The 25874-nt window shown below is 39.3% G+C and overlaps 1 protein-coding gene across 1 annotated transcript in view; it reads right to left on the bottom strand.

Moving 5' to 3' along the window:
• Positions 1-2346: 2346 nt before the first annotated feature.
• Positions 2347-25874, bottom strand: part of LOC145408762 (1,5-anhydro-D-fructose reductase-like) — a 117141-nt gene continuing 93613 nt past the window's right edge. Inside the window, exons 4-10 of the mRNA XM_080279416.1 lie at positions 23671-23787; positions 19386-19472; positions 15956-16072; positions 14340-14458; positions 9640-9811; positions 7999-8096; positions 2347-2416 (exon numbers count right to left, since the gene is read on the bottom strand). Of these exons, the coding sequence (XP_080135542.1) occupies positions 2386-2416; positions 7999-8096; positions 9640-9811; positions 14340-14458; positions 15956-16072; positions 19386-19472; positions 23671-23787 (741 nt within the window). The 3' untranslated portion in view covers positions 2347-2385. The remainder of the gene's footprint in view (positions 2417-7998; positions 8097-9639; positions 9812-14339; positions 14459-15955; positions 16073-19385; positions 19473-23670; positions 23788-25874) is intronic.

The raw sequence follows: 25874 nt of genomic DNA, 5'->3' as shown, positions 1-25874 counted from the left end.
TGCTAAACAATTCACCATGTCCTTCCTCACTAGCTATTGCACACTATATTCACCTGATTCACTGTCACTGTTGATCAATGTTGAATACTTACATTGGGTGCAGGGTAGAGGGAGTGTAGTTGGGAGATGCCGAAAAACAGGGTAGGCCTAGCACAATCTTTGTTGGGCTGATAATGGCCAGGAATGATTCACAAACACCTAATTCCCTATTGTAAACACCAAATCTAATCACAGCAGTGCCCAAAAAGTAAACACAAGCCCTTGGGTATAGTGGAATATGACGCACACTCAGGACGGAGGTAAATAGAGTATGATTTAAATTCCCCACCGCACACTACCTTCTCCCTTGACAGCTGCTGTGATACTAATCAACCAGTCCAGGCTGCTGCACGTCTCGGGCCCCAAGGTTGCCAAGTCATTAATTTAATGAGAAGCATGGGAACTATGATGCCTACAAAAATGATGCCAATCGGCCAAAAACTTTTTCTCTGACGAAGGTTTTTATGCTTAAATGACGACAAACGCGTCATCGAGTATAGTCGCAGCCATGCCCATATGACGACAAACGTGTCATCGTGGGTGGAGGAGTTAAACTGGATGCAGAGCAATGAAAAGGTTAGTGCTATGTTTTTGAGATATTATACAATATGTCTTCAAGAAGAACTGTTTGTTTTCAGAGAATATAGGAATGTTGTATACAGGGTCATACAGACACAGACCTGATGTCACAGGTGCCTGTAAGCTAGCTGATTATGAGAAATGCAGCTGAAAATATTGACAGAGATTATTGGTTGAGAGCATAGCTCAACTCTAAACACCTACCAAATGATCTGGCAATAACCAATTTACATGTGTATATCATTACATTCATGTTCTTTCATGCTCCCATTTTCTCTCTCTTATTATCCTGGATATCACAGCCTCTGTGCAAGCCGGGGGCGGTGAAACTACCTCTCACATTCTCTTTACCTTGGATGACTCTACACTGAGTGACACACGAAAGGTTTACTTGTTCACAAAGAAAATGCTTATGACATTGCATGTACTGCTCACATAATGCCTCCTAGAGATTAGGGACATTGGTCATCCTGGCCTTAAATGTTGGGACTAAGTATCCTAGCTTCGGGTTCCTATGTTCCTGATGGGGGGGGAAAGCACTGGATAACAGACAGATAGCCTTTAGGCTATTATGGTATCCATGACCAGACGTTAATCTGGTAAAATAAGAGGTGGCTGTGAATCCTTTCATGTGACACCTTGATGTAAATCGTAAAAAGAATAACACACAGCAGTTGTGCTTAATATGTTGCATATTGGTGGTCTGGGCATACACAGATTTTTTTGTTTTGAATTTTTTTTTTTTTATAATAATGAGTAACTGGATGAGTTGCTCCATCGATGCATTCAGCATCTGATAATTTATTGCCCCTCCAAAACCATAGCGGTACAGGTCTAAGCTACTCACTGCAGGCATAAGAAGATAGAGTGATCAGCCACTAGCCATGATGGGAGAGCCTTTTTGCTTAAGTAACTAATTTCTCTGGGTTCCACAACATACTAAGCAATGGACACGTGGCTCATGTGGTAAAAATGAGGCACATTCCTGTGAGATGGTCATGGTTTATTACATGACTCATACAGAAGGTTTCTTTCTCTTATGTACACATGGAATTATAATTATTAACCTTACAAGGAACATCAGCCCCAATGAAGGTGTTTGGCTGTGTAGTCTTTGTTATCTACACTACCACCACCCAGTACTCAGAACTTTGGAGCTAAATAGTTCAGCAGCCGCATTTATAAAGATTCCGAACCAATTTCTGCATGCAGAGGCATCTCTAGAAGCAAATATGTCCTTCAGTCACTCGCTAAGCATTTTCGGAAATAATCTACTCCATAACTTTAAAAGAGCCCTATGTTAGGGCCGTGTGCTCCAGCATAAGTTTAGTGCTGTTGTACTTGTTTGATAGGCAAGTCTCCATATGTCTACTATGGTCATAGGGTGTTTAGGTTTTTCCAGCTCATTCACTTTCATACTAATGCTAATATAATTATGAAGTGTTTGGTAGCTTTATTAGTGAAGGTAAATGTCTATTCTAAACAAGGAATATAATTTACAAGCTTGTGATCGTTTACAAATACGGCCCCAGATCTATAAAGTACATCAAGTACTGCAAGTATGCAGTGGATTGTCTGAGAAACAACTGTTAAGCATGTGATTATATAAACAGTAGTTTAACAGTCATAAGTGCAAAACAGAAAAATTATTAGAAACTGAACAATGTGAAGTGAACTTAACCTAGTAGCAGGAAGAATAATAATCAGGTAAAGCTTTGTGTGGAACAATCTTGGTCTTCTGTCTGATAAATGAAAGCATTTTCCATACTAATGTGGGCGCTCAGGGTGGCCTTTCAAACTGAAATAAAAACAAATAAAAATTATGGTTTGTAAACTACACCAGAAATATAGTATGACAGAAAATACTACATATCAAGAAAATCCAGTCCCAGAAAATCCCTTGCATAGTGATGAAGTCTGAGTCATCGCCGTTTAAAGATAGACGGTGACACATGCATCAAGTTATTGCATGTGCAAAATACTCTTTTTACTAAATTTTCCTGTAGAACTCCCTGGCTTGTGGACACATAAATTCGGCAGCCTCTCCAAACCAATGTACAAAGCACTTGCTCTTCACTCAGACGTGTGCCTAAGGCCACTTAAATAGGAGGTGGCTCATGGTCTTGTGAGCAGAATGTCCCAGTCCGAGTCATGAGCCTTTCGAAATTGCAGCACTGAACCACGAGAGATGATAGGGAGTTCCGATTATTTAAATAAAAGTGTTAGCTTTGAGTGAAACGAAGATGAAAGGGAAGGGGGAATCTATGTTTGGAAGTGTGAATGGAAGATTGTCAGGTGTTGATAGAGGAAGGGCAAGAGAAGGTGTGGCCTTGTTAGTGAGTCCGGAAGTTCAGCAGTGTGTTATTGAATGGAAGGAGGTGTCATCGAGACTGATGTGGGTGAAAGCGAAATTTGAACATGAGTTGTGGGTGTTTGTGAGTGCATATGGGCCTGGTAGTGAAAGGGATGAACAAGAGAGGGAGTCTTTCTGGAATGATGTTGATGAGTGTCTGCAGAGTTTTGGAGCGAATGTGAATGTGGTAATGATGGGAGATCTGAATGCTAGAGTGGGAAATGTAGCAGTTGAAGGTGTATTTGGTATGCATGGTGTGCCTGGAAGAAATGAAAATGGGGAACGAATGATAGCGATGTGTGTTGAGCGAGAGATGGTGATTGGGAATACGCTGTTTGAGAAGAAAGATATATATAAGTATACATGGGTGAGACAGGAGGGTGGAAGTGTTGTTGATAGAGCCTTGATGGACTACGTGGTTGTGTCTAGGAATGTAATAGGAAGATTGTTGGATGTGAGAGTTCTGAGAGGGGAGGGTGGAGGTATGTCTGACCACTACCTGGTGGAGGGAAAGTTAAGAGTAGGTAAGAGATGGGTGAGAGCTAGGAGGGTTAGGTGTGGCAGGGAGGTTTTGAAAGTGAGTGAGTTGGGTAAAAGAGAGAAAAAGATAGAGTATCAGGAGAAATTGAAAGATGAGTGGAACGCAGTGAAAGATCGGGAAAATGGCAGCGTGGAGGAGGAATGGCAGTTGTTTAAGAGTGCTGTGGTGGGGCATGCAGAAGAGGTGTGTGGTGTGAGACGTGTGGGTGGTGGTGTAAGAAAAGGAAGTGAATGGTGGTGCGAGGAAGTAAGTATGGCTGTGGCTGAGAAGAGACGTGCATATGAAGTGTGGCTGCAGAGGAAGGATGAGATGTCATATGAAAGGTATAAGGAGAAGAGGAATAGAGCGAAGGGCTGTGCGTGATGCTAAAGTGGCAGCAGATGAGAGGTGGGGTAGGCAGCTTACAGAGAATTTTCAGCAGAATAAGAAAATGTTTTGGAAGGAGGTGAAAAGGGTGCGAAAGGGAGAGTCTGGGAAGGAAGAACGAGTAAAAGCAGAGGATGGAAGGATGTTAATTGAGATGGATGCAGTAAGGAAGAGATGGGCAGAGTATTTTGAAAGATTGTTAAATGTAGAGGAGGAAAGGGTGGCTGAGATTGTGGCGGATGGAAGGGTGCAAGGAATAAATGTGTTGGGAGAGTTGAATGATTCTTTGATCACGAAGGAGGAAGTGGAGAAGGCAGTAAAGGAGATGAAAACAGGGAAAGCTGCAGGTATGGATGGGTGTGCTGTGGAATGCCTGAAGGGTGGTGGAGTGACTATTGTTGACTGGTTAGTAAGATTGTTGAATGTGTGTTTTGAGAAAGGTATGGTGCCAATTGACTGGGCAAGGTGCTTGTGTGGTCCCGTTGTATAAAGGCAAGGGTGATAAGTATGAATGTACTAGCTTTAGGGGTATAAGTCTGTTGAGTGTTGTAGGTAAGGTGTATGGTAGAGTGTTAATTATGAGAGTTAGAGAGGGTACAGAGGGAGTGATTAGTGATGAGCAGTGTGGCTTTAGGAGAGGGAGGGGATGCATTGATCAGGTGTTTGCTGTGAGACAAGTGTGTGAAAAGTATTTAGCGAAAGGCAAGGATGTGTTTTGGGCATTTATGGATTTGGAGAAAGCGTATGATAGAATTGATAGGGAGGCTTTGTGGACTGTTTTAAGATTGTATGGACTTGATGGTAGGTTGCTAAAAGGGGTGAAAAGTTTTTATGTAAATAGTAGAGCGTGTGTAAGAGTGGGAAATGCTGTGAGTGAGTGGTTTCCCGTGAGAGTGGGGCTGCGACAGGGATGTGTGATGTCGCCTTGGTTGTTTAATATTTACATGGATGGTGTTGTAAGGGAGGTGGAATGCAAGAGTTTTAGGTGGTCTGAGTCTGGTAAATGTTGATGGAGGAGAGTGGAATCTGAAGCAGCTGCTGTTTGCAGATGATACTGCACTGGTGACTGATTCAGAGGAGAGATTGAGACAGTTGGTAGAGGAGTTTGGAAGGGTGTGTGAAAGGAGGAAATTGAAAGTAAATGAGAATAAGAGTAAAGTGATGAAGTGTACGAGGTTGATAGATGGTAGGGGGATGAATATAGTTTTGAATGGTGAGTTGCTTGAGGAGGTAGATTGTTTTAAATATCTAGGGTCACATGTTGCTGTGGATGGAAGAATAGATGCAGAAGTGAAGTTTAGAATAAATGAAGTAGGAAAGGTGCTGGGAGGAATGAAAAAAGTGTTTAAATGTCGTTCGCTTAGAATGGATGTAAAGAGAAGGCTGTATGAGGGTGTTGTGGTACCGATTGCATTATATGGGGCTGAAACATGGAATATGGGTGTAGCAGAGAGGAAAAGTTTGAATGTAATGGAGATGAGATGTCTGAGGAGTATGTGTGGAGTGACGCGTATGGATCGGGTGCGAAATGATGAAGTGCGAAGGAGAACTGGAGTTGTTCGGGAGATGGCTGGCAGAGTTGAGCAGAGGGTGTTGCAATGGTTTGGGCATATGGAGAGAATGGATAATGAGAGATTGGTGAAAAAGATAACTAGATCTGATGTGAGAGGTGTAAGGCTGAGAGGAAGACCACGAATAGGATGGATGGACAGTGTGAAGAGAGCGCTGGATGCGAGAGGGATGTCTGTTGAGCAAGGAAGAGTGGCTGTGCGTGACAGAAATAAATGGAGAGAAATTGTGAATGAATAAGTGATGACGCAGCCCTGAGGGGATATTCTCCCGCATTTGGTCTGATCAGCTAGTCAGGTCAGGTGCGGGTAAGGGGATGGGTCTGTTATGATGTGGCAGGGGTAAACCAGTTCTGCTGTCGGGCCCTGCTGCGGATGTCACTGATTGCATTGCCCAGTTGACCCTTGTGCGGTGTGGTGCGGTGAGGATCTGTCCGTTCTCCCCTTTGGGGCTAAGATGCGAATGAATGTGTTTGAATGGATGAGTAAATGGAGAGTGAGTCGTCCTGTCTCGGCTACCTCCCTTTCCTTGGGGGAAGCAGCCTAGGTATATAGATAGATAGAAAAGTGTCTTTTCATCTACGCATAAATACGAATCTGCCAGACTGTTTTAGCCAGGCATTGGGCCCTATACTCCAGATAGGTAATTTGGTACTGGTGGACTCATTTGTCATATCGTAGTTTAAACATAATTATTATCTTCCTAACTCAACTTACTTTTATTTTCTTTGGCTTGAAAGATCCTGAGAATGACTATTTGCTTTTTAATTAATTTGTTTTTCTATTTTATTAATGTAGTTATTTGGTGATGGCGGGCAATACACATTCTTGGGCGAATGCTTTGGCTTTTATGATTTACATCTGATCTACCCTCCTTCTAACTTTTATCATACCACTGTCATTCAACACTCCCTTCTGTTTCAATTGTTTGTGTGTGTGTGTGTGTGTGTGTGTGTGTGTGTGTGTGTGTGTGTGTGTGTGCGTGCGTGTATGTTTGTATATAATTTTAAATGATGTCAGTATTCCCATATCCACTACAATTGATATCCTAGGTGTTACTCTAAACCCCAACCTAAGCTAGACAGCTTATGTTAAATCCCTTGCTAAAAATGCTTCCCAAAAATTGGGACTTATGTACAGAGTTCGTGAGTTCTTCACTGACGAGCAGATGGCCACAATATACAAAAGTCATGTGCGTTCTCAGATCGAATACTACTCACCACTATGGAGTGGATGTGGAGCTGTTGCAATGAGGCAGTTGGACAAAATTCAAAATAAAGCCATTACATTAATCAATAATCCTGCCATCACGCAAGACCTTCCTCCATTATCAGTACGTAGAGAAGTTGCTTCTTTAGCATTATTTTAGAGATATTTTTACCGTAAGTGTTCAGACGAACTGGCTTCAATTGTTCCTCCCCTTCACATTTTCTTCCGAAATAGTCAAGCAGCTGGGAGCGCCCATGAACTCGCACTCTTTCCCCCGCAATGCAGAACCTCTGCTTATCAAAATTCATTTATCCCCAGAACTACTACTCTCTGGAATTCACTTCCTGGGAGTTGATTCCCACAAACATTTAATCCACTTCAGTTCAAGTCCAGTTGTTATAAATATTTTATGAATGGAGAATGCCTTTAGGCACATGGACTTATTTTTTTAACCCTTTGTTTTTTCCTTCCTCCATTCATTATCTATCTATCTATCTATATCTATCTATCTATATATCTATATCTATCTACATCTACATCTATCTACATCGATATATATCTATATCTATCTATATCTATATCTATCTATCCATCTATATCTATCTATCCATCTATATCTATCTATATCTATCTATCTATCTATATCTATCTTTCTATCTATCTATCTATATCTATCTATCTATTTATCTATCTACCTATCTATCTATCTATATCTATCTATCTATATCTATCTATCTGTATCTATCTATCTATTTATTTATCTATATCTATTTATCTATATCTATCTATCTATCTATATCTATCTACATCTATTTCTCTCTCTCTCTCTCTCTCCTCCTCCTAACCTATAGTACCAATATCAACTCCAGTTCCAGTTTCACTGTCAGAGCCTCGTATCACTCCTGCTTTCCTCCTAACATGAGCCATATCATTGTCAGTTACCAATCACTTCTGTCATCATCTGTGTCTTGTATCTGTCCTACTTCCTTCTAATCCCAGTGTGACTTTTCCTCTTTTCACTATGAGGTCTTATTCTCCTTTATTTTGGTGGTGCTTCTAAGTAAAAACTTAGAAATGGAGTAACAGTATTTCTCATCACTGTTGTTGTTTTGGCCCCAGGCTTATCTGGACGTGAACCTCATGAAATGCATGTTGAAACCGCTTTTGTCCTTCACTCCACCATCCTTCTTTTTTACAGACAAGGAGGGAGCTGAGAGACGCTTATCATACCCGGCCAACAAAGATTAGAGCCGTCAAGAAATATTTGTGACACCACTTGAAGGCCTCTTGCTCCAGAGACACTTTTCATACTTTTTGACATCAATGAGACTCATGTTACTCACTTGAGAATCTCAGTGGCGTTCATAATACGTCCCTCATCCCCTTCGTCCAGTGACTGCAGTGCGGCCATCTCCAAGTCAGTCAGTGTGAACCCCCACACCTGATAAATAAGTTCGGAGACACACGGTTAGTCCTCGTTTAAAATCGCATCTACTTGCAGTCGCCCCTCTATATTTATGGAATCACCACTGGCGTGTCGAGTTATATGCCTTGTACTGAATCATCCCAAAATACACATATATCAGCTTTGGTGCATTATAAAAAGTTTTTAAGTATTCCCATAGTTAAACGAAAGCTGCCTGGGCCGTTCTGGAGGGCGCCGTTCATTTTCGGATTTTCACCATTCATGGGCATCTTAAAAATGCATCGCCAGCGATTATTTGAGTTGACTCTACCAGTCTTGTTATTATGCTGTTGATAAACTACCAACTATTTACCACTTAATGCAGTCATGGCCGTGGTAGAGGCGAGTTTTGAAGGTCTGATAAAGGTTATACTGTGGACATTTTTGCTCTTTAACCTTTCCGTCAGATGATATGCTTTTAGAGTTTTGTTCAAAAGTGTCACCTAAACTGAACAGTATCTGAAAAATACTTAAATGACTGACAAAAATGTTCCAACTCTTTTGATTCTAAAATCTTTATATATTGAGCATGAAATGCAATGTCTTGTACATAACACGGTAACTAATTAATGTGCCTTATTTTCAGTTGATCTGTAACTTTGACAAATAAAGTTTTTCAGGGCTTAAATTTGGTATTGCCTTTATGCATCGTTATTACTATACTTCTATGTAGTGATGTGTTAATTTATTAATTATACTAGTTTTATGTAAAGCTGGCCCAGATTTTCGTCTTTCGCAGTTATTTCACGCATATCAGTGGGAGAAAAATGCACTGCTGTGGCTCTACATTCTTGCCTCAGCAATTTCTCGTGACTTACTTAATATTCTACTGCTAATATATTGCTACATCTCAGCGGCCAAGCTAGCACAAAAAAAGCACGATGGTCCAACGACGTACCGTTCATTGAGAAAGTGAAATAAAAAAATTCCATGTATTTGATCCCTTCACTACAAGGGTGTCATTAAATTTGTATTCATGATATCCCGAAACAGTTTTTTTTTTTTTTTTTCAGCCTAGGATTGGCTTTTTAAACTTCAGTGCTAGAATTGCCTTAGTATTGTCAGTAGCAGAGATCCTTCCAAAGATATTTAAAAATTCTTCTGGTGACAGCTTAGTTATGATAAAAAGATATTGTCCTTAACAGAGGAAATGATGTGCTACAGAATTGCACGTCAGAATAAATATAGCCATAATTTTCCACGACACTGTACTCCTTGCCAACCAGAATGTCCGTAGATTCACACCTTCTGATATTCACCTCTAACTGCGTACGGCAATTTCCTGTTTACTGATTAGTTTATGATTTGCACCACGGTATGCTTACAGTTATTCATAAATTTTACTTTTTAAGTGGATGGTGACTAAGAAAGTGCTGCTCTACTGACAAGTGGGCTGGAGCAGAGTATGGCAGAGTTCCTTACTGAGTGATATAAAACAGCTTGGGTGTGGTCAGATTATCATGAAAAGATATCATTCTACTGAAGAAAATACTCAGTGATATGCCACAGAATTACATACATCAATATTGGTCTTGATTCGAGTCGGGTTTGCAGACTTGGGAATGACGATGACGTTGAGCTGCAGCAGGTAGCGGATGAGCACCTGTGCCGGTGACACCTTATGGCGCTCAGCAATCAGCCCCACCACAGGGTCCTCCAGCGGTTGCTTCTTGTTGACGGTCCCCGAGGGTCTGTCCAGAAAGTAAGGTTTGTAAAAGAAGTGTATTTATCTATTATCTGCTTTTATTTATTTAATTATTAATTTTTTTTTCTCATCAGGTGTGAAGCAGCCCGGGGCTAATATAATCTGTCCTGGCATTTAAGGCTAGGGAGACCAGACCCCTACCCCCTACATAGCATTATATGGGCAGTAAATCCCAACACTCCCTCGTTTGTAAAATCTTATGAGCCGTATTCAGCTGAAGCGTCATAATCTACCGTACATTTCGGGGCAAAGTGACAAACCTGCTGCCATCGATATTACTGGGTGAGCGAAAAAACTCCAGTAACAACTTAGAGATCAAATCTTTTCAAGGCTCTCATGGAGAATCCTTGTCTTAGTTTGCCTTTCTTTCATGTTCCCTTTTTTTCCCTCACAAGTCCACAATATCCTACACAAAAATTCCCTATTTGTGCAGCGTGCAAACTACAAATAGCGTTGCCTGAGGCACTCAGGACAAAAAGCAGGATGTTCTCGTTATAAAGCACATCTCTGACCCTGTTGTCATTAAGTCTACAGTATTCTTCAGAAAATGGGCTCTTAACCCCTGCACTACTAAGACTTCTAATCCATTCATGCTTCCACCAGACAATTTACTTAGCTCAAGACAGATTCTTTATACTGAAGGGAAGTATCACATTAAATTGCCTATTCCTTGCCAGGACGTTCTCCCAAGCTCTCTTAAAATCGAGTAGAGGTAGCGTAAGTAAAACCTACACCTCCCATCATACTGAAGTTCCAAAGTTATTTTGCTGTTTATAATGTGCTCTGCCTGTCACTCTGCAGAGAGAGTACAGTTGTTGTTGTTGTTGTTGTTGACTCACGCTCATCTGAACATAAACTTGATGGCCTGTGTGGACAGCAAGCTCAAGCTGCCCTTCTCATACAATCCACCATACAATCACAGGATAGGTAAGGAGCTGAGGCACATTTGTATAACCGGACCAGTTATTTCTGTATCACTACGTGAAGGCGTCACTCTTCATCACCGAAACTGCAGTAAATCCTTCTTGTTATTCTAATTCTTATGCTAATATAATTTTAAGAACTCATTCAGTTCGATGGCATAAGTTTTCCTTTCATTCATGCAGAGAGCTATAGAATTTATGCAGCATAGGAAAAAGGTCTTGTACTGAAGAGATTATCCATCCTGTTTGAAAAATCTCTCTTACATTATACACAGAGTAATCTTCAGAAGGTATCCGGAATAAAATAAAAATTATTCCAGTGGAAAGTGGTTAAGGTTAAAGTATATAGCACTAGAATTTTCTTTACTGATATTCTACTGCTTGTTCTTGCGACTGATAGGCCGTTCGGACGGGAATGCATTGTAGTCTACGCGCTCTGGTTCGAGTCTAAGAGATGACCAGAGGTACTTCTATTATGTAAACGTTACCAGGGGCGTAGGTTGGTCTCCTACCCTTAAATGATCTGGATTTAAGGAACCTAGCCTCGGATCCCTACGCTGTGAATGGGGCAACATGGGATTTAGCAATTACTGTTTTATTATTTCTCTCTTTTTAGTATGGGCACAAATTCCATCAGTAATTTGCCGGAGAAACCAAGAGTCAGGCTCCTATGACTCATGTGAACGATATCTACCACTGTGTCAACACCCAGGTTCTTATGACTCGCTCTCAGGTAAATAAAATGGTTGGCGTTAGCTGGACTATAATACTATAGGCTTCCCATCACATAAGAGGGTTAAAATTAAGGCTGATGTGTAACGGGTAAAATAAATAGCTTGATACGGTGTTTCAATAATCCCAAGCCAAAAAGGATAAGATAAAAAAACGTGGAGTGGTTAGGGGCAGCTCACAGACCGATACGCTCCTTCCCAAGCAGCCATCATGATAACATTCGAGGCCCTTATCACATGCTTTCCTTATCTTTGGAGTTTTTCGCACGTTCCTTTGAGTCATTGTCACGCATGGTTTTCTGGGAAGCACGGCCACTTTTAACACAGAATTTATTTACTTATTCATTCATATATATGGGGGGAGGGGTATTAGTCAATCTCTGCTCTTATCATTCATGGCAAACTGAACCATGTAACAGCTAGCACTTCGTAGCACGTGTTCTTTTGCTATTCATTATGATTATTGCACATAATTTATATTTTCCTCTTTCATTACTTAGATCTGTTTAATAACTATAGAGCTTGCACTAATAATGTGGAATATGATATCAAGGTGCAATATACTGTATAACTAAATCGCCTAGAAAGAAATATTACGAAATTTGTACCAGAGAAAATACGGATGAGCCTTGTTTGGAGGGATGTATTGTTCCAGACTGGCCACGAAGGCTGCGTCTTAGGCTTTGCTCACCTGTTACGCCACGCACTAGACCACTAAGGACGTCAAAAGCTAACGTTAATTCCACTGTTGTTAACTGTGAATATTTTCCTCCTTGAATGATCTACGAATAGTGTCTCATGAGAGGTATTGGTGGTCGACTGGTTTGGGATGCTGCCTTTGTCAGAAGTGACGGGAGGTCGATCATTGGCTAAAATAGGGCTTAGTTTGATTACCTGAATTTAATTATAGCGGCTTTTCTTTTACTTCCACCAAACATACTTCCACCGTACCAACCGAAATGCCATTAAATACTCCTCCGCATATACCAAATTACCGGTAATGCATGAGACAGCGCTAGAACGTATTCAGTACGGACGGTGGGTGTTAATACTGAAGCGATTACAATTGAGAATATGTGCACGTTGAACTGGTGGGCCTCAGGGAAAGGGTTGTTAAGCTTATGACCAAAGTCGGACACGATGAGAAAATATTGGCCGATCAAAGACACTTGCCTCGTGAGGGCGCTAGATTACAACATACAGTATAAAATGGCTTTGTTTTTGACACACACTGAATGATAAGATATTCCACCATTTTTCAATTCTTCAGTACTGTGACTATTTTATCACTGTTACTTTAAGTAATTGCATTCAGGTTTAAAAAGGCCTCAGGTAGTGAAAGGGTTAGAACCAATCAATATTTCCCTTTGGTTTCAAACGATTATCATCCTAGTGAGAAAGCAAGTCTCTGCATTTATTATCAAGCAGTCAAAGCACACACACACACACACACACACACACACACACACACACACACACACACACACACACACCGCTCGCTGGTGCAGTGGTAACGTTCTCGCTTGCCAACTGGTGGACGGGAGTTCGCGCCTCGCTCAGGTTGCGAAAAGTTTCACTGACGAAGTGGGTGGTTATTGTCCCCCTTGAGCAAGGGGACGGGTGTGTGCGTGTGTGAAGGTCACAGCCTTGCCCTTAGATCGGACTATATGAGCTTTCAGCTCCCTCCCGTGAGGGTAAAAGCTGACGATCACGACCATCAAGTGATCCTGACCGACCCGACCCGGTGAATTACACACACACACACACACACACACACACACACTACAATGTCGTATGTTGTGTCACCAGTGCTTGTCGTTGCTGCTGTTTCGGCTGTTCTTTGTGACCGTACCATCTAAATGGCTTAGGCAGAGCATGGGGACATGTTCAGAGAAAGAAATATCTTCCCAAAGTGTGACGAATACATAGCGGAAAAGTTGAACCATCTGAAACACACACTAGTAGACACAGGGTTTTCATAGTATTTCGCCAATTGTTAATTTCCTTCAGACGGAACTGGGAAGATGGTTCTTTGACTACAGTTGTGGACATAAGTACCGATTTACTTCTTCATAATAAATAACTACACAACACTCAAAGACAGCATACCTCCGCCAATACCTAGAGCAAACAACTCAAATCACCGCCAAAAATTAATAGGCTCTTTGTCGGCCCATGATTCACATACCCACAAAGTTTCACTGAAATCTATCTATAACTCTTTTGTTCACAGAGGCAACGAGGTACTGAACATTATTTCCTGAAACCCCGAAATACGACCCTCGGAGCCAGAAAAACTCCTTGAGATATTCAGTTATGTAATATATTTTCCCACACGTACAGAAATACGAGATGGCAGAGGGAGTTTCATGGACCGTTAGTGGGCCTCGTCAAAGCTGCTGAAGTCTATAGACAAGGAACAGAACTCTGAGGGACATAAGATGAGGCTTCATTAAAGTAGTTAATGTCTACGAGAATGAAGTATCTTGTGTTCGATAATGTTAGTGAGTGACAGAAGGACAGGGTGACAGTTCTGTCAGGACACTAAAATATCTTAACACACTACATAATAGCTAGTGACATGTATGCTGTTAATATGTAATACAGAGATTTGAGAAAAGTCGTGCCTAAATTCGAGTGAGCTGGAGGAAAGAACAGTGGAGATCCTAGCTAGAGAATATCCACTGCTGTTTCTCGAATTTAGGCACGACTTTCCTCAAACATATTAACAGCATATACAGTATGTCACTAGCTGTTGTGTAGTGTGTTATGATATTTTCGTGTACTGACAGTTCGAGGTGATCCGGAGTCTAAAGAGTGGATCAATATTCTTGTCTGTGATTGTGGACATTTAACTCACGGGCCCATGACCTTTGTTCTGCCGGGTGATCCCAGTGGACTGTAAGCTGTGATATAGATGTTGTGAGCCTTGCAGAACTCATGCAGCTCCTTTTGTTGCAGATACACCTGCATCTCAACCTGCAACGACACGGAGACGAACGCTAGTCAGTGCGATGGGTCATATTGTCCAAGGTCTAAAGAATATACGTTTATTCCCTGCGGTCCTATGACTTCCTAGTTTTTCATAATCTATGTCCAAACGGTTTTACTTAGCTTAATATTATACCTCTTCTGATTCTCACTTTCCTCGCTGGATAATATTCTTATGGTTCAAGAGGCCTGGCACGTTTATTTGCTCATAGGTGTATTTCCTTGATATGATGCAGTCAGGAAGGAAAGTGATGGACATATTTTGGATGTGAAACAGGCAGTATGATATTCGTCCAGCTTTCTACACTACATTCAGGATCAATAAATCGCTGACATTTCCTGCTGACTGTGGTGATGTAAGATGATGTATGTAGTATGTTTATGTGACAGGAATATGAAGGACACAACAAAGGAGCCTGAGAGGGAAGGATATTCTGAGTGAAAGGCAGGAGACAATGTTGACAGGGAAATGTTGGTGAAGTTTAGCTCGTGATAGTAAATCTAATATACTATAGCACTAGCTGTATGTGTGTGTGTGTGTGTGTGTGTGTGTGTGTGTGTGTGTGTGTGTGTGTGTGTGCGTGTGCGTGTGCGTGTGCGTGTGTGTGGGTGTGGGTGGGTGTGTGTTTTGGGCAGCTGAAACTACACATTCAAATCGCACCAAAAGTGGCACAAAAATCTCAAGAAATTCGTTGATGTGAAAAAACTTGCTCCCATCACGATTGAAAAACTTTTACTATATTTAATGAGTGATCACATTTTGACCAAAAATCGCCGCTGCCGGCGCCCGGCATAGGATTTCCATAGAATTTTTTGCCCATAGCTATAACTAAAATATATTATAGAAGCATGAGAGCCCTGCACAGGAGCGAGTGCGAGGGGCCCGAAAGGCCCATGAGCACTTGTCTAATAATACAATAGCAGTAGCCGTGTGTGTGTGTGTGTCTGTGTCTATTTTGGACAACCGAAACTACACATTCAAATCGCAATAAAATTGGCACAAAAATCGCAAAAAATTCGCTATTGTGAAAAAACTTGGTCCCATCACGATTGAAAAACTTTTACTATATTTCATGAGTGATCAAAGTTTGACCAAATATTGCTGCTCCCGGCGTGAGTGCTTGAAACTGGGGTTGCGATCACCGTAGAGTTTTGGATGGCTTTCAGTCTAATATACTATAGCAGTAGCCGTGTGTGTGTGTGTGTGTGTGTGTGTGTCTGTGTGTGTGTGTGTGTGTGTATTTTGGGCAGCCGAAACTAGACGTTCAAATCGCACCAAAATTGGCAAAAAAATTGCAAAAAAATTCGCTGATGTTAAAGAACTTGGTCCCATCAGGATTGAAAAGCTTTTACTATACTTAAAGCACGAGAAAGTGAGCACGCAGTGTGAGAGCCCTCTGCAGGAGCAAGTGCTAGACGGCCTGAAGGGCCCACGAGCACTTGTTCTGAATCGAGAGTAATTTATGCATATTTGATGCAGCTGACCTGGTTGGTGGCTGGTGGTATTTTGGCGATGGCGCAGATCCTCCTCATCTGTGGCACACTGAAGTTAGACACACCGATGGATTTGGCCAGGCCTATCTTAACCATCCTCTCCATCTCCTGCTCAAGAGAAAGTAATAATAATAATAATAATAATAATAATAATAATAATTATTATTATTATTATAATTTACTGGTGATGGTGATGATAATGGAAATAATAAAAATAACAATAATAATAATAATAATAATAATGATGATAATAATAATAATAATGATAATAATAATAATAATAATAATAATAATAATAATAATAATAATAATAATAATAGTAAGAGTAATAATAATAATAATAATAATAATAATAATAATAAGAGTAATAATAGTATAATAATAATAATAATAATAATAATAATAATAAAATAATAATAATAATGAGCAATAATAACAACAAATAAATGGAAGAGTAACATGTACATTTCCAAACTCTAATGTCTCTCCAGTTGTTATTGGAGCACTTATGGTACTCTTCAAATTTTTAAACATAAGGTGCTAAACAGTGGCAGGAAAAACATAAGGGCCGTTATAGCATAAATAATGTTCATCTTGAGAGAGTAAACCATGAAAAAGACTTTGAAGTTATAATAATATGTGATCTGAAAGCAAGACAACAGTGTCCAGAGGCTGTTAAAAACGCCAATAAACTGACTGGATTCAGAGGTAGAGCATCCACATAAATCAGAAAATATCATCCTCACCTTGTATAATTAATTAGTACACCTACACGTAAAGTATTGCGTCCAGTTCTGGTCACAATATTAATAAAAACTGATATGGAAAACACTGAAAGAGTACACTAAAAGGATTACAAAAATGATACCATGATTGAAAAATAAACCATATGAAGAACGATTGGAAGAGATGAATCTGTTTACCTAAGCCCGACTACGAGGGGATTTAATTCAAGTACACAAAATCTTCACGGGACATGATAATATGACTGTTGAAAAGTGCATCACGGTAGAGCGGTCGAAATTGACGAATTGTACTTATTGGCGATGAACATAAAATCGTTGGCAAGCGTTTTTACCACACGAAACTGAACACATTTTCAATAGAATTATAAATATAGCGAAGAAGTTGCCTCCTTATGTTGTTAACTGTGATTCAGTACTAACATTTAAAAACCGCATAGATACGCATGTGACTTCTAATCCCCAGCTTAGCATGTTCACTTCTGATTCATACATTAATGAATTATTATGTCATGCAGTTCAAACTATGGAGGACGTAGCATTAAATGTAGAACAACATCTTCCTTATGTTGACTAGATATGTTTCCCTTGCAGGCTAAACAGCATCGAATATGATATCGTTTCATCCTTACCCAAGAATATTCTATGACAGTTTTTGGATGCTGCATGGTATTCCTTCTGACTAGTTCATGTCAGTCTCTGCTGGTGGGTTTGGTGGGCTGAGCTTTCCTGCTTTGCTATCATTGTCTTTGACAAAGAAAAGTGACGTCAGTAATAACCTATCCCGTTATAAACAGCCCTCAAAGAACCAATAGGTCTGTTGCAGTTTGCTTTCTTTTGTACTCTTGCATAATATTCTAAAAACTCTGTTGAGCACCCTAAGTCGCACAACTTGGTCTTTGAAGACATTGTTAACTGCTGTTATTTATCGTCATGAAGTGGATCAGTACTTATGTCCTCAACCGCACATGCATCATCATCAACGATCCAGTCGTAACTCCCACATAAGATACTGACTACTGATTGCATTTAATGATCTTGGCAGCGTAAGATCAAAGGACATTCCTAACGTATCGCAAGGATGACAATTATGATAGGGATAAACATATATATATACCACACATATGAGGTAGGTTGTAATTATTACGACGATAAAATTCATCCCCATCATCATCATCATCCAGATCATAATTCCCACTTTAAGGTCGAAGTATCTTTATAAATTATAAACTGATTTCTCATACAAAACAAGGATACCTGTAAATCATCACTACCATCGCAAATCCTAAACCCCGTAAGAGATGGAGTCATTTAAAAAAAAAAAAAAAAAAAAAAGTAAAACAAGCAATATAAATTAACGGAAAAAAATACATTATCAATGGAAAACTCGAAGGTCCAAAGTCACTATCACTTTTAAGACCACTGTTTACGAGTATATAACATATGAACCTCATAGTATCAGTGCTTATCTTCGTCTCCCACTGACAAAGATGTTATCTTACATATTTATCTCCTATCAGCTCTTCAGAAATAATAAAAAACTGCTTGCTTTGGCCTTCCCCCAGGACTCTCCATCTCACTTGATTGATTACATGTTTATCTAGCACGTCAAGCCCTCAAGAAGATATCGCGTTTTTTCTGTCATATAAAGAGTTGCCGGAGAAGTATATCGGTCTCCTGCCCTTAATAAATCTGGGGTTGTAAAGAATCCTAACCGGTTTCTATAATGAACAATTTTCCAAGGCAAAGTAACAGTTTCGATATCCCTAATTTGTCTCATTATTATTCACATCACTGTCATTATGAAGTGTTTAATCTCCATATGAGCAAAGACAAACGTAAACTCATGGAATCTTAAGCAAAACATTTAAATAAAGCGTTTTTAAATTCGGCGAGTGATGAAGCTAAAGGTGATGAAGACTGTGACGATTATGATGATAGGGATTTTGATGACGATTAAAATAGTAGTAGTAGTAGTAGTAGTAGTAGTTGCATCCCCAGGCAACCAGAGGACTGTAAGCTTAAGTTAACCTTCATCTGCAGTCCACCATCATCCTTTTGAGGGATAGGGAGGGAAGTGAGAGATGTTTGTGGTCAGGCAGCTGAGCCACTTGGTCATATCGGTGTCACCACTTGAAGGCGATTTATTTCGTACAGTACCAGTTAACATTGCTGCTAATCTATTTATATCACTTTAATTCCAAAATGCTATACTCCGTCACAGTAACTTGGCCGTACTTTTCATTCTTTTGCTGCTTATTTCACGTAGCTCGGTGGCGGAAAAAGATAATAATGTAGCTTTACATCCTCTCTGTTGTACTCTTCGTGACTCGCATCATATTCTAGTGTTATTCTCGTTTTACATCTCAGGAATCAAGATGGAAGGATGGTAATTTCTGGTTAAGGCAAAGTGAACAGAGTATAACTTCAAAAACACACCAGAGGATGCTGCGGTATAGAGTAACGAACATATCGATAAACAAGGGGCGCTGCGGACGTTCCAAAATCATTTATAATACAACGAAAAGATTGTGAAGGTTATAACGAAGTAAAAAATATCGAAAATCACGAAGACAAAAAGTAAGACAGCGCTAATGATAAGGATGGAGATAGTAATGACTCTCTCTCTCTCTCTCTCTCTCTCTCTCTCTCTCTCTCTCTCTCTCTCTCGTACTGACCTTCCAGATAGCGATATGGTCAGTGCCGTAGTCCAAAATAAATTTTTGGTTCTCATCCGTTGGCAAGAAGTCGTCGTCGTCCTTGCTCTGTAAGTACAAAAAAAAATATGGAAAGAAATATGTCTGTTGAAACAAAAAACATGTATGGAAGAGATACACATAGCGGACAAACAGGAATAATTTCATATGTTGCAAGTAACCAAATACCAAAGAGCTTTGTCTGCAAGAAAGAGAACAGAAAATATATAGAAAAAGGATAAGTGAAGGAAAGGCAGGTATAAATATAGAAAGGATGTGCAGTTTGAGACAAAATTTCGCTATTTCACTGCGTCTGCTTTGAAATTAAGGCTTGTCTTTGATTTTCCTTTATGATCCATCCAACCAAAGAAAACAATTTATGGTCAGAAGACATTCCACGCCACTCTCAGCATGGAAATAATGGCCAGCGACCAAAACTGAGTACAAGGGGAGAAATATTAGAAGAGTGTTTTTTCTAACTGTACAGTCAGGAATGACAGGGAAATTCAAATACAAGCGTCTCCATACGTATACGATTCCTTACACACACACACACACACACACACACACATATATATATATATATATATATATATATATATATATATATATATATATATATATATATATATATATATATATATATATATATATATATATATATATCTTCCTCTTGGGAACCTTAGTCTTGCCAGGCAAAGTAGTACCAACGTTCTGATGTACAGTTTTATTAATCCAAACGTTTCGGAGACACAATCTCCATCATCAGTGGATCTACAAGTTTAAAAGACAATAGTCATCGATCACTGTCAGGAGAAATATAAAACCTGTGTACAAAACATAAACCTACTTAAAGAAGAAGAAAAAATAAAAAGAGAGAAGCGATATAAAAAGGGGTAAAGTATAGAAGTAGTATGTTTAATCCTTGCAAAATCAGAAAACCAGGACAAAGGCTATGCTAAACATATAAAAAAGGAAAAAAAAAGAAAAAAAAGAGTAGGAGTTGACCTGTTGAAGTAGTTAATTCTTGAATAGTGGAGTAGCGCTAGTCGAGTTATTGAGACTGGGTCGTATTTTATGGATCAGGATAGATTCAGCAGTGATGAGGTCAGAGTAGGACTGACATGATACATGAAGTTAGTATCCGAAAATCTGCAGAAGAGAAAGGGTGATCAGGTGAGAGTGCTCTCTGAAAGAAGAATAAGTGGGTTTAGAGAGGAACCTTCCAGTCTGAGTGGAATTTCCTTGGTGCTCAGGAATTCGGTGGAGCACCCAACGTGAGGTCGACCCCACGTATCTAACAGGACAGCTAGAACATGAAAATAAATAAACCACATTGGACCGGAGGTTAGTTTGGAGACAGGATGAATGCTTAAGAAAGCTACCCATAGTGTTTTTGTTTAAGATTATCTTAAAATTTATTTGTGGATAACAATCACGGAGAAGTATGTTTAGTGTTTTCTTTATTTCGTAACTTAATGAACCTAAGTATGAGAACTTTATATACAAACACTCCTTATCTACAGTGTGAACAGACCTGATTGAGGAAAACTTTGAATATAAAAACCTGCTTAATAGTTTCTCGAAAACACTGATGGGGTACTTATTATTGGCAAAATAGGTTCTTAAGAAACAAATTTCGGAGTGGAAAGTAATCCACGAGGAGCAACAATTGTACGCTCTGTTGAACAACGTTGTAATACTGTTGGTCTTAAATCTGTACGGGATGTAACTGAGGAAGTTTGTGCCTAGGCCAGTGAAAGTAGGTTTCCGGTAAACACTCGTGCATAAATTAGAGGAGTGATTGTTAACTAGAATGTCCCGGAACGGAAGGCGTTTATCTTTTTCAGCTTCATGAGTGAATTTTATGTTGGGATGTTGGGAGTTTATATAATCCATAAACTTATGAATATCAGCAGGGTTTTGAACTATAACGAAAGTATCGTCCATGTACCTTCGGTAAAAAATGGGTTTAAAATCAATGGGACAATTATTAAGCCAAGTTTGTTCATGGGGACAAAGCAAAGCATTAGCATATGAAGGACCAAGTGGTGACCCCATCGCCACTCCATCTGTTTGAGTAAAAAGTTTTCCATTAAATGTAAATAGGGATTGGTGGGTTGCTATCTCCAACAGGTTGTAAAAGATTTTCAATCCAAGCCAACTGAGGTGACAGTAAAAATACTGGTGATATCTGTGATGAGCTGAGTAGTTTCATGCAAGGGAACATTCGTGAAAAAGGATTCTACATCAAAGCTAGCCAGGGTGACAGTGTGATTAAATCTCAGAGAAGTGACTTCCTTGACAAACTCTGCAGAATTTTGAACCGTATATATATTTGTACATAGGGAACTGATCAGAGGAACCAAAAATTTTGCTGTGTTATAATTGAAGTTAACAATAGATGAAATGATGGGTCTTAATGGTGTATTAGGTTTATGAACTTTGGGGAGACCATAGAGATAACCAGGAACTGAGCCAGAAGCATACAGACTATTAGTCGTACTGTCACCTACTTTATCTTTAATACTTAGTAGTAAAGATAAAGTAGGTGATAGTACGACTAAGTTACGAAATTAGGAAAACACTAAACATACTTCTCCGTGATTGTTATCCACAAATAAATTTTAAGATAATCTTAAACAAAAACACTATGGGTAGCTTTCTTAAGCATTCATCCTGTCTCCAAACTAACCTCCGATCCAATGTGGTTTATTTATTTTCATGTTCTAGCTGTCCTGCTAGATACGTGTGGTCGACCTCACGTTGGGTGCTCCACCGAATTCCTGAGAACCAAGGTAATTCCTCTCAGACTGGAAGGTTCCTCTCTAAACCCTCTTATTCTTCTATCAGAGAGCATTCTCACCTTTCTGATCACCCTTTCTCTTCTGCAGATTTTCGGATACTAACCTCATGTCAGTCCTACTCTGACCTCATCACTGCCGAAACTATCCTAATTCATAAAATACGAACCAGTCTCAATAACTCGACTAGCGCTACCCCACTATTCACGCATTAACTACTTTAACAAGTCAACTCATACTCTTTTCTTTTTTTCTTTTTTTTTTTATATATGTTTAGCATATTTAGCCTTTGTCCTGATTTTCTGATTCTGCAAGGATTAAACATACTACTTCTATACTTTACCCCTTTTTATATCGCTTCTCTCTTTTTATTTTTTCTTCTTCTTTAAGTAGGTTTATGTTTTGTACACAGGTTTTATATTTCTCCTGGCAGTGATCGATGACTATTGTCTTTTAAACTTGTAGATCCACTGATGATGGAGACTGTGTCTCCGAAACGTTTGGATTAATAAAACTGTACATCACAACGTTGGTACTACTTTGCCTGGCAAGACTATAGATAGATAGATAGATAGACAGGTAAAAAGATAGATGCCACATATGCCAGTGACTTCGGCAAGATCTTTGTCAAAGTTAATAGTGAAGAAATGGTGACGACATTGAGAGAGAAATTACAAAGAGATTTCACAGCTAAATTTCCTTTTTGAATAGGAGAGAGAGGGCAAGCTTCCCTTTCTACAGTAGATGTGCATGTCCAACAAAGTCTTACCAGATTACACACCAGTGTTATGTGAAACCAACCAACTTCGGATTATGCCTAACTGGAAAGAATTAGTGCCTCCAACAATAAAAGGACTCCACCATCAAGGTCTGCATCAGGATGGTCCTCAGCCACTCGAGTACTTGAATACCACCCATCAGGAAACTTAACGAGCAGCACAGGTACTTGTCAATAATGGACCATCCAACCGGGGCATTAATAAAACTGCATACAAGGAGTTAAGAAAATTGTACCAGGGAAATGAGAACAGACGCAACCAAGATGACCAACGCATAAAATTATACTATAAAGCCCACATGCATCCAGAATATAAGAAAGAAGAAAGGATATTGAAATAGATAATCAAAAAATTCCATCATTCCTTCACAAGGTGGCAGTCAAATTTGTCTTCAAGAGAACTTTCCACTGAAATATACATAGAGACATAGTTATTGATAGATAGATTTATGTATAGACAGACAGACAGACAGACAGGCAGGCAGACAGGCAGGCAGACAGACAGATAGAACGATAGATAGACAGATAGATGGACAGACAGACATAAAAAACAGACTTTCATTAAAACTGAGAGAAAAATTAGTGAACTTAGGTTCATCTCAGGTTCTGTGAATCTCTCTCTCTCTCTCTCTCTCTCTCTCTCTCTCTATCTATCTATCTATCTATCTATCTATCTATCTCTCACCTTCATTCCAACTGGCATGTGAACGAGGTATAGGTCGACGTATGTGAGGCCGAGCTTTTTGAGGGACTTCCTGAGCTGTAACTCCACCTTCTCCGGGTACATGCCATTGGGCGGCAGCTGCAGAAGGAAGAATTAAGTATTGAGATAAGCAGATGTGTAAGAATTGGCTAGATAAATAAATAAATAACTATAGATAAATAAATAAGTGCATTTGTAAACAGTGGACATCAACGTTGGAGGTGGTAGGGTGTCTCGTGTTAGACGTGGTAGGGTGTTGTTAAGAATTATAGGCCCTGGTGGAAGCGTGTAACCTTGTGGGGGAGGATGCAATTCCTGTCTTCAATAGATGGTCCTTTGATGTTGTTCAATTCGCCATCCTTTTGTTAACCCTTTCACACCGATTACATGTTTGTATTTTATTCTCACTCCCTCCTCTGGCACTGGAGTGGGGCACCTTCTCGTGACGACACTGATATAACAGATCTACACTGCTGTTCGGTTATAAAAACGTCTCTCAACTCCCCCGCATCCCTCCAAAGAAGGATGCTTACTTGGAGGAGGAGGACACTCAAACTGATGTCACCAGGATAACGTTCAAATGACCCTGGGATTGCAACTACTACTACTGCTGCTACTACTACTACTACTACTACTACTACTACTACTACGACCACTGGCGTACCCAGAAAGTTGATGAGGGGGGGGGGCTTTTTTTCTTATCTTTTTGACTGTGCAGCCCATGACTTTGGTGAGAGCAGGGAGCCCGTACAGCTGGGGAGTTTGGAGGGGAGCGCTGTAAGCCCCCTCCCCGGGAAAATTTTGCATTTTGGCCAATATCATGATCATTTTGAGGCCATATGGAATGGATATATGACATAAATATAGCATATTCTGAAGTTATTTTGGAGTACTCTGTGCCACTGAGTTACGATTCAGTCTCTCCAGTAACCTCAAAGTACCAAAATTCAAACGCTCACATTTCAGTCAAACACCATTACAACTGTAATGAACTAATAACAATAGCATTTAAAAATTATGATAATTTAATAACTGTATTAGTCTAAATTACAAACAGCGTTACTTATACATACATATATATATATATATATATATATATATATATATATATATATATATATATATATATATATATATATATATATATATATATATGTACTCTCTCTCTCTCTCTCTCTCTCTCTCTCTCTCTCTCTCTCTATCTATCTATATATATATATTCTATATATATATATATATATATATATATATATATATATATGTAGTCATAAGGTCGACTTAAAAAGTACCTACTTTCATAAGGTTTTACTTAGCAAGAAACACCGGGAGGTGTTTACCCAGATACAACCAGGATCTATCTTTTTTTTTTTTTTTTTTTTTTTTTTAAATTATTGGCCATCACCCTGAAGGGGCATTAGGCCAGCAAGAATCAATAATCATGAAAGCCAAAATAATGATATGAAATATTTGCATCTATTTCATACCAATATTAAGTTATTATTCATGATTATGAAACACAATAAGTAATAAAGAATACATCAGTATACTTGGATAGTACTCGGACAAATACTTCCATCTATACATCACATGTAGACTCATTACTATACTACTACAAAATAATCAAATAATTATCAAATTTATGTAAAAAAAAAATACATAAAAAGAACAATTACAAATTTACTGGACCTGAACAAAAGAAAAAATAATACACATTTATATAAATGTAACCTCCTGCTGTTCACAAATCTATAAAAGTGTATTGACGTATTTACATATGTACAAAAACCATATCCCTATATACAAAAAGAATATATATATATATATAAATAAGGAAACCACAACCGAGTTCATAATATAAATCACAACTCTCTGAGCAGTCTGGTCTCTTTCAGGAAAGTCATCAATTTATTAGTCACACCAACGTCCCCATCACCCAAGACAGAATCAAGTGTGAAAGGGAGAGCATTTGTCCTACAGTAGGCAGCCAGAGAAGTACGTTCCCCAGCCTACCTACTGCAATACAAAACGATGTGACTAATAGATAACACCGCGTCACAGGTGGTACAACGCAGTGGAAATTGTCTGTTAATATATGGTAACATATGTGTTATTAGGGTGGAATTCATGAGGAGTCGGGCTAGAGAGACCTCCTCCCGTCTGTTTCCTCGGAAGGAACTGGACCAGTC

Source organism: Coenobita brevimanus, chromosome 78, assembly GCF_032717465.1.
Source record: "Coenobita brevimanus isolate Jiangsu-jjx chromosome 78, ASM3271746v2, whole genome shotgun sequence".
NCBI classification, from domain to species: Eukaryota; Metazoa; Arthropoda; class Malacostraca; order Decapoda; family Coenobitidae; genus Coenobita; species Coenobita brevimanus.
The sequence above is the reverse complement of the archived record's forward strand: the minus strand, read 5'-3'. Positions and strand labels throughout refer to the sequence as shown.